Source organism: Medicago sativa, chromosome 5 (genome assembly GCF_051527215.1).
Source record: "Medicago sativa cultivar Bolivia chromosome 5, Bolivia_mono, whole genome shotgun sequence".
Classification (NCBI taxonomy): domain Eukaryota; kingdom Viridiplantae; phylum Streptophyta; class Magnoliopsida; order Fabales; family Fabaceae; genus Medicago; species Medicago sativa.
Genome location: NC_140753.1, coordinates 73,141,947 through 73,151,759, shown reverse-complemented (window position 1 = coordinate 73,151,759; position 9,813 = coordinate 73,141,947). Strand labels below are relative to the sequence as shown.

The window sequence follows — 9,813 nt, the reverse complement described above, 5'->3', positions numbered from 1 at the left end:
GGAAAATATTGGACCACATGCAGATGCAAGGTAACCCTTTTTTCAGAGTCAATGTAAAATAAAAAATAATAGAAAATACCCTAAATTGAGACATAAAAACAAACAAGTTGATCAAGTTCAAGATTACAACACCACTGTCCATACATTTTCACACGTATATGCTACAATTGAACACATAAAATAAAAGCTTATATAAAAAAAAATAATGAACGCATAAAAGCCTTACAATCACTTTTTTTTTCTTTTCCTATATATCATTGAGAACCACCGAGATTAAAAAAAAAGTGCAACTTCTGAAAAAGACTTTACGAAGTTTCCTAACTCATTTTCTCCCTCTCTTTTTTATAGTGTCCACTAAAAAACTCTTCATTTCAAGAACAAATTCCTAGAGATGTCTAGTATTGTTGTTAGGGTGAATTGTGATGCAAAATCATTGGTGGGTATTTCTAGAATTGGAAGAAGAGAAAAGAGTGTAAGAATGGGTTCTAGGATAAGGTTTGGAAGTGGGGGTGCAGTGGTAGCAGAACCTTCAAGAAGTCAGAGGAGAGGGTGTATGAAGTAGTTTTGAAGCAAGCAGGTTTGGTGAGAGAAGATAGGAGGGGTGCAAATATAGAATTTGATTTTGAGAAAACAATTGAAGGTGATTTTAGCAATGGAGATTTATTGAATTCTGCTTATGATCGGTGTGGTGAAGTTTGTGCTGAATATGCCAAGACTTTTTACCTAGGTATTTTTCTTTCTTTCTTATTCATTCTCATTTCTTTTTTTTTTTTTTTTGGTACAATATTCATTCTCATTTCTATGCCACAATATTCAGAATTTTCAATATTCAATTGAATTTAATCCATTTTCGTAAGTTTCATTGGGGGCTTCATATCAGCCACACATATTCAAGAATGAAGAATCATTATCTAATTTCTAATCTTATTTTTTTGAAAAATTGTTTCTATTTACATGTTTTAAAAACTAATATTGCATTAGTTATTTTTTTTGTTGATGTACTCTTGTTTTATCAATTATTATATTTTTATCAATTATTTTACACTTAATTGAATGGAGAGAAAATCTAAATATTTTACTGAGACTATGAAAGTTATTGGGAGAATGAGTCAATGGAAGTTAAAGGCATATCTAAAATTTACTTATTATTCTTGTTATACAAAAATTACTTATTAGTATATCAACAAAAAATTTACTTATTAATCAAAAATTTTACTTATTATTTATTGGTTTATATTGCAATATTTAATTTTATTAAAAAATACTACTCAAAATAGCTTCTCATTAAGAAAGTTGATAACAATCACTTAGACCATCCCCAATGGTGAGGTCTTAGTGTCTCCATTGAAAATGTTTATTTTTTCATGGAGTGATTATGAGAGGATTATTCTATAATGCATTAGATAACAGAGGGAATTCATTTTACTCATTTTGTACCATCATCGTTTTCTATCAACTCTTCAACCAGATAGAAGTTTTATTTTCTATATATTTCTTTAACCAATACTTAAAATTTCCTCCATTAAACACAACAAAATATTTTTAAAAAATCACCAATTACTAATATATATTTAATATCTGCACTTTTATATAATTTATATAATCAAATCATTTTTGAAGTTATTTCAATTAAGTTAGGAAAGCAATTAAGTTAGGCAATCACCAATTGATATAGACCCTTCAATAATGTATTTTGATGTTAGGGGCAAGCAATTAAGTGGTTGGTTAGATCGTTAGTATTTTGGAGTATATTTTTTGGATGGATTTGGGTTTAGAATTGTCTAATGATAAGTACTATATTTGTTGTTGATTTGACTCATCTTTCAATTGTACAATTTAGGTACACAATTGATGACACAAGAACGCCGAAAAGCTATATGGGCAATCTATGGTATGTACTATGTAGATTAGATTAATATTCCAAATTATGATATCATCATCAACCAAAAAAATAAAAATAACATTCTAATAACTATTAAGTCCTTTTTTTTTTGGTTTGGAATTGACAATTTCATTGTGCATTGCAGTATGGTGTAGAAGAACTGATGAACTAGTAGATGGCCCAAATGCTTCACACATCACACCAGCAGCCTTGGACAGATGGGAGCAACGGTTAACTGATGTTTTTGAATGTCGACCATATGATATGTTTGATGCTGCTCTCTCACACACTGTCTCTAAGTACCCTGTTGATATTCAGGTACTTCACATCACATGCCTAAAATTTAAATCTCAACCTTACATTACATGTTTCATATATAATATAATAACAAGTTCAATCTAGAGACCACAACTAAGTGTATGCTTAGTTTCACTTGTTCTCGTGAGCTTAGCTCAGTTGGTAAGGATAATGCATAATATATGAAAGGTCTGAGGTTCAAACCCCGGCCACCACCAAAAACTAAAAAAATTCACTTTTAAAAACGTCAAAGTTGATTTTAGAGGCGTACAATTAATTTCACCCACGAAAAATCAAAGTTGATTTTAGAGGCGTACAATTAATTTCACCCACGAAAAAGGAGAAGACCACACACAATTGTTTTTTTTAGGTTTTTCTTTGTTATATGTAGACGAAGTGGCGAGCACCGCCGAAATTCACACACTTAATTGTGAGATTCCGGATTTGAGTTCGGACGAAAGTGTCCAACTTAACATTATCGATATTGTCTGTTGAGTTAGGCCTTACGGACTACACGATTGTCTTACTTTTAATAATTTAGATACACAAAATAAATGACAAAAGAAGAAAACTTGAATCTTATTTTTATGTGCTAGCTAAAATTGATCTTATTGACATTGGAATGTTTATTTGAAATAGCCATTCAAGGACATGATAGAAGGGATGAGGATGGATTTGAGAAAGTCAAGATACAACAACTTTGATGAGCTCTACCTTTATTGTTACTATGTTGCTGGGACAGTAGGTCTTATGAGTGTTCCTGTAATGGGAATAGCACCTGAATCCAAGGCTTCTACAGAGAGCATTTATAATGCTGCATTGGCACTAGGCATTGCAAATCAACTCACCAATATACTCAGAGATGTTGGAGAAGAGTAAGTTCTTTGAACTCATAAATATCATATAATTGAGCCAAAAACTATATACTATTTCAAAATAATTCTCACTTTCATTTCTTTCTAACCCACCGAAACTAGGGTCTTATACCGCCATAGGCGCCTTAATCTATGCGGACAACTCACGTCTTTTGAGCCCACTATGAGACTAATCTTTGAGTCGGCTGTGAGACATTGATTTCTCTTTTTATTTAATACGGGATTGAACTACCTCTCTGATGAACTTCAGGAATTGAAATTAAATTCCTTTCTTGGGGAAGAGTGTTACCAACTCCCCGAACATCATGTTGGTTTCTTAATACCTTCTAACTAAAGGGCTTCTCACACTTTGAATTTCTTTTATTAATAGAAATAAATAACAATAGTTAAATAAAAAGGTTTTCATTCTCGCGATCGGTACTTAAACTATTTGAAAGAAATTAAATAAGTCTTTGAACATTTTTTTTTTGGGTTAATTATGTTTCTAGTCCCTATAAAATAGCGACCTTGTAAGTTTAGTCCTTACTTAATTTTAATAGCATTTTTAGTCCCTATAAAAAAAAATTTACTTATAATCTTAGTCCCTGCTAAAACAAAGTTTGATTAATTATCCTTAAACTCTTAAACTTTTGAACGATTTTTTTGAGACAAGATTAGAACACTATGAAAGGTTCGTTTACTAAAATTTAGAATTTTCTGACATGAAATGAATTAAATATGAATTTTTTAAAACGACAAAAGTTAAAGATAAAAAGTAATAAAATCTGGATGTAGAAATCAAATTTTGCAACAATTTTTTGCGGACGAACTTTTAGTAATGTTCTAAACATGTCTGCAAAAAATTGTTCAAAAATTTAAGAGTTTAAGCATAAATTAAACAAATTTGAATTGAGTAGGGACTAATACTCAGTGCAGAAAAACAAAATTAGGGACTAAAAATGCTATTAAAATTAAGTAGGGACTAAACTTACAAGGTCGCTATTTTATAGGGACTAGAAACATAATTAACCCTTTTTTTTTATAATTAAATCCATGAATTTGTCAATACATTATAATTTTCCCAATGACTTTAATTAGGTTCATAAACTTTTAAATAATTTGTAATCAATGATTATTGACAAGTTCAAATATCTAATTACAAACTTTTTTTTTAGTCTAATTAGAATTCTCAAATAGTTCAAAGTATTAAACTATTTAATTTCAATTGTGCATTATTCTAATTGCTTCTTCTTGTTGATTATGATAGTGCTAGAAGAGGAAGAGTGTATCTCCCTCAAGATGAGCTAGCACAAGCTGGCCTATCAGATGAAGACATTATGCGTGGAAAAGTAACAGACAAATGGAGAAATTTCATGAAGGGACAAATAAAAAGGGCAAGAATGTTCTTTGATGAAGCAGAAAAGGGTGTCTCAGAGCTCAGTTCTGCTAGTAGATGGCCTGTGTGGGCAGCATTGTTGTTATATAGGCAGATATTAGATTCTATTGAAGCCAATGATTATAATAACTTCACAAAAAGGGCTTATGTTGGAAAAGTCAATAAGCTATTATCACTACCAGCTGCTTATGGAACTGCACTTTTAGGTCCTAAAAAGTTAACCAAATTGTTTATGAGATGATGCCTATTTTAATAATGTGTCTATGATTAGCAAGTGCTACTTTTTTGTTTGAAAATATAGATTTAAGATATAGAGTTACGATGTCTATACTTTTTTTGAGTTATGATTACATACATCTCAGGTAACTAACATGTATTGAAGAGTATAACACATTCATCATTCATTATATGAAGTAGGTTTTTCCTTTGGTACTCCTTCCTTAGTAGGGTTTTTTTCGGTATTAATTCTCTGATTAAGTGAAAAGAGACTCTGATAATCTAAAATTCGATGAAAAAATAAGTAAAAGTTAATCAATAATTGTTTCAGTCAAATTTTGAATTGGATGACAAGATGGATTCAGATCATCTACAATAGTACAATATACTGTACAACTGTTAGATAAAAAAATAATTATTTTGGATTCAGATTTAACTGTCCTATACCATGTGTATGGTTGTGTGCGTATGTGGGATTTTGTTTGTTATGTTACTTTTCTTTGTAGATAGATAGAGATGTGTGAAATGTGAATGTGAGTGTACCCCACTCTTGTCCTTGGACTCCATCATAATACTTTATTTTCTGTCCCTTTCTAATGGCAGCACACAATCAGCTGTTGCATGTTGGTAATTAAAAAACCTTCCAGTAAGGTAGGTGGATCCAACTTGTTCTATGGATAACAAATCTTACACAATATTTTATGATTTTTTATATAGACTATTTGACAAATAATTCTGCATGATTCAGTTAATCTACCAAATTAGAAAACTTGAGCATTTTTTTTCTTCCCTTTTTCTAAGTAATGGAGATGAGTCCGCAATCAGCTGACCTCACAAACAAACACTTTTTTAACTTTTGTTACGAATCTTCATGGAAATTATTAGTTTATTTATTAACAACCAAACAAGGCCTAGTGACGATCCTTGTAATTGCAATGAAGTTTCTATAGTCCATTGGGAGAAATTACAGGCAAATTCTTAGTTGTTTCCATTTGCAACTAAAATTGTTTGACATGGTTTCTAGGTAATCAAGTTCCTTAATTATATTACATGGTTATAAGCAAGTACATTGACTTAGTAAAAATATCTCATGTGCATTTTGTAAAACAGCTAAAGCAACATAGCATCTTATTGGCAAAACATGCTACTGTTGCTACATGCAAGTTACAACACTACATCAAAAGGCCAAAACTTATATAGCAACTACTCTTGAACAAAATGGACTTCATTTTCTCCTCACTTTGTGGTTAAGACTTTCCCTACGACTTGCCGATGATGTAGAAGACAATGCAGATGAAAAACCTGCTTGGTTATTTTCAGCCATATCCTTGTGAAATGCCTTCTGCACCTCATCTTTAAGTTCCATGAACCGTGCTTTCTTCGTTCTCTGCTCTTCTTCCGTTCCCTTCTCTAGGACAAAAACATCCGGCATATCATCGTCTAGATACTTATCAAGCACCTCAGAACAATGCGGGAAAAAGCGCCTACCATTCTCAACTGTACACAATTTAATTGGAGGAGTTTTAGTAACTACAAAACCATTTGATGTTCGTATAAAGATTATGCATAAACTATTATAAGCAAGATAATGAAAAATGCTTTTGATCATACCTGTTTTTACAAGGGATTGTAATCTTAATTGGAGTTTTCTTGTTCTAACAGAAGGAGTTTCATTTAGATCTACTTCTTTTATATTGCCCTTCAAAGCTGTTGAACTTGCATAGCGTGGTGTTGAATCTGCCCCAGCATTCTCTATGGCTACCCTTGCCTCAGCAGGAAAGAACAGCCTAGCAAATGCAACTGCAACATATGAAGAATGTTATTTTCTTGTCCATAATAAGCTTCCAAATTCAAAAGTTTCATGAAAATATTTTGGTGAGGTTCTTGGATATTCCTAAAGTATAATAGCAAGTGACAAAAAATTAATACTTAATGAATTGATTCTGGCTAAAATTGAGTTAAATGTAAAGTGATTTAATTTTAGATAAATTTATGTAAAAGTGAATTGCATATTAAATTTGATGCTAAAAATCAATTGTAGAGAGAAACAAGTCAAAATTAATTCTACACCTCTAGAATCAATTCTAAAGGCATGAATATAATTGAAAGAATGTTAACAAGACAAGTACCTCTATTTTCAAGGTAATCCAGTCTCATGTGTAAATCATCAGCAGTTAATTGTGACAAAACTTCCATGTTCACTGACATAGAACTTCTTCTCATCTCTCTCTCAAGTACATCAACACAAAGCCTATCCTTGTGAGACTCCTTCCCCTGCACCGTTTTTTCATGATAATCCTTTCGCCTCGTCAATCTCTGACAAATTGAAAGAGCAGTTTGTCCATCAAGAGTGGTTTCTGATGCACAAGCTCCGTTTTTCAATAGTGCAACCAAGATGGATGGATCCTTTCGTCTTGCGGCAACGTGAAGAACCGTGTATCCACGAGGATTCTTAAGGAGAATATCAGCCAATCCAAGAGTAAGAACTTCTTGAACAACCTTAGAATCACAATATGCACAAGCATAGTGTAGTGCATAGGCATCATCAAGAGTCACACTAGATTCCTCTAAAAGAAGATTCAGTAACTCGACGTCGTCAGAGTCCAATGCCTTAAGGATTTTCCTGACACTCTTATCATTCACAGTCACAGGTTCCACTTCCATTGCATCTGGTGTTGATTCCGGCAGAGATTGGACTCGGAGGGATTTGATTTCAGTCATAACTTCATGAGGAAGTTCTCTTTCCAAATATATGATGTCCATGTCAGACCTTACGACTCTCTGAATGCAATGAGAGAGAAGCTGGTCTTGTTTGCAGTGATGTGCAGCCATTAAAATTGGAATGACATCTTCTACAAGAGCCTTGTCAACAAAATTTAGGAGAAACCTCTGCATCAGTAAAAAGATATTTACATTAGCTCATTTCAAAAAAGGCTCAAGTTTTTTTTTTCTTCCGGCCTATTCCATATAGCACAAAGGAAAAGAAAGAGATTTCTTTTGAAAATTATAGTATCAAATCTTGATAAATACACCAACACAGGAAAACAGATTTGGATTGCCTGCAGTCACCATCTCATGCATTCACGCCGTCAGCACATCAAATTTATATGAAGGTAGACAAACATGCTTATTAGGTGTACATCTATTTCAAATTTTATTCACTTGGAACATAGATGAGGTGATGAACAGATTCCAAAACCTGCAAAATGTATAAATAAAATGCCAATCTGATGTTGCTTATTAGTCTAAGCTAAGTTTTGGAACTACTCAAATAGTGAATATTTTACGTAGTTTTGTAGGTCTTTTGTTAGAGCAACAACCCTAGATCAAAAGTAAACATACGAAAAATGCAAACAGAGAACACACAAGATTTGATCACAGAATTCAGCCAAAATGCCTAGGTATCCGACTGCAGAGCGGCTGCAGTACCTTTCTAATATTCAAGCTTAGGATTTACATTTTACGGTCCATTTCACAATATGGACCCTGAACTTGTCAGATTTGCTCTCTTCTACACAAAAAATGAGCAATAAAAATAAAGGAGAAGGCACAAGAAAATGACGCTTAAGGAATTATAGTATTTATACCTGAAAAACTAAAGCAAGCTCTTTCATCTGAAAAGTTGAAGACGCATACATAAGTTCCAAAGCAAAATTGATAGCAGGGCGACATGAATCATGAATACATGCTTCATCAACACATGTTGTCACTTCTGGTGGTGGAGCCTTTAACTTTCCAGTATACAAATAATGCAAGAAAACAACGAAAGCTTCATATCCAACACTACCACAAGGCACCAAATCTTTCATGAGATACCTTGGCTTTCCCTTTCCATCCTTAACTTCTTCATCTTTTCCTTTCTTAAAAAGTTCATGAAAAAATTGACTTCGCGAAGCCAATATACATCGATGAATACCAACAGGAATTTCTTCAACAAGAATCTCAGCATCACAATAATCATAATCAACATCACTCAATAACTTCTCAAGGCTTCCACTGAGCTTATTCAAACTCACAATTTCAGTATTTGCCATTGCCACATGTTCATTGTTGGTTGAGGAAGTTATGTTGTGATTATTACTTGAAGCATTTGATAATTGAGATGATACAAAACTCAAGGATGATGATGCTTCATTTGAATTATTATCCATGACCTCAAGTAAATCAAAGTCTTCAATTGAGTCAATGGATTAGTTGACTTAATCTAGAACCAAAAAACAAGAAATCAGATTCATACCCCTCTAAGGACACAACTCAATGCAAAAGCTATAACCAACATATTCTAATTCTTCTAGCTAAACAAAGCTCAAAAGAACAAACTTTTTTTCTAAAAAACTTTCTCCACAATCACTTGTACTTCAAGCAACAAAAGTCAGATTCCATCATTCCATGAAACAAAAACTAAGATTTTCTTATACCATTTTGGTCCATTTGATGACCCATTAAATATATTCAAGATTAAGAATTAAAAAGTTTGGACTTTAAGCACTTAAATGAAATTTAATGACCTTGGTAAGAGATTAAAAGAAAAACTACATACATGGTCACCCTTTGATTTGAGATTGAAGATGAAACCACTCAAAATAGCAAGCTTGTGAGAGAATCAAAGAGAACAAATCTTGATGAACAGTAACAAGTTGACTCTGAAGCTTATAAAAGACTTATACAAAGATAGAAATATATGGATAGTTTTGCACCAAGAATGCTTAAGGGGTTCTAAGTCCATTCAACCAAAGAAGCCATGACCAAGAAAGGAAAGAGAAAGTGAGACAATGAACTAAGGTTGACCCAACAAAATGATGAGAGAGATTGTTTGGCCAATGATGTTGGTAACTGAGTCTAATGGGTTTACTTGAAAGGGAAAGAAAACTTGGAACTATATATGTGTTTTATTTTATTTATTATTCTCACAATTTTCTCATGTATGTTTAATAATGATTGATTGCATGCACTTAGTTATATCTAGGTTGTTCAATTGATATTGAACGGTCTAGATTTGGTTTTTTTAAATTAAGAACATTGAATTTAAAATTTAAATGATTAGATTTTGATTAAACGGTTTAGATGTTATTGATTGCATGCAATGATATGGTTGTGACCGTACACAAGTATAATTACCAAATATTTTTATGTATACTATGTGATTGGAAAAGGGGAAGAAATGGTGA

General features: G+C 32.4%; 2 protein-coding genes across 2 annotated transcripts; one reads left to right on the top strand and one right to left on the bottom strand.

Annotated features, from left to right (window-relative positions):
* The first annotated feature begins 280 nt into the window (after positions 1 to 280).
* LOC146924795 (phytoene synthase 2, chloroplastic-like) lies at positions 281 to 4,861 on the top strand. Its single transcript, XM_085709748.1, has 5 exons — positions 281 to 727; positions 1,841 to 1,891; positions 2,028 to 2,200; positions 2,819 to 3,054; positions 4,301 to 4,861. Exons 2-5 carry the CDS (start codon positions 1,852 to 1,854, stop codon positions 4,668 to 4,670), a joined length of 819 nt encoding a protein of 272 aa, XP_085565874.1. The 5' UTR covers positions 281 to 727; positions 1,841 to 1,851; the 3' UTR covers positions 4,671 to 4,861.
* A 748-nt stretch (positions 4,862 to 5,609) lies between these two features.
* On the bottom strand, positions 5,610 to 9,499 carry LOC146924794 (BTB/POZ domain and ankyrin repeat-containing protein NPR1-like). Its single transcript, XM_085709747.1, has 5 exons — positions 9,186 to 9,499; positions 8,233 to 8,849; positions 6,775 to 7,534; positions 6,257 to 6,445; positions 5,610 to 6,142 (listed from the first exon to the last, which is right to left on the bottom strand). Exons 2-5 carry the CDS (start codon positions 8,794 to 8,796, stop codon positions 5,871 to 5,873), a joined length of 1,785 nt encoding a protein of 594 aa, XP_085565873.1. The 5' UTR covers positions 8,797 to 8,849; positions 9,186 to 9,499; the 3' UTR covers positions 5,610 to 5,870.
* Between the last annotated feature and the right edge of the window lie 314 nt (positions 9,500 to 9,813).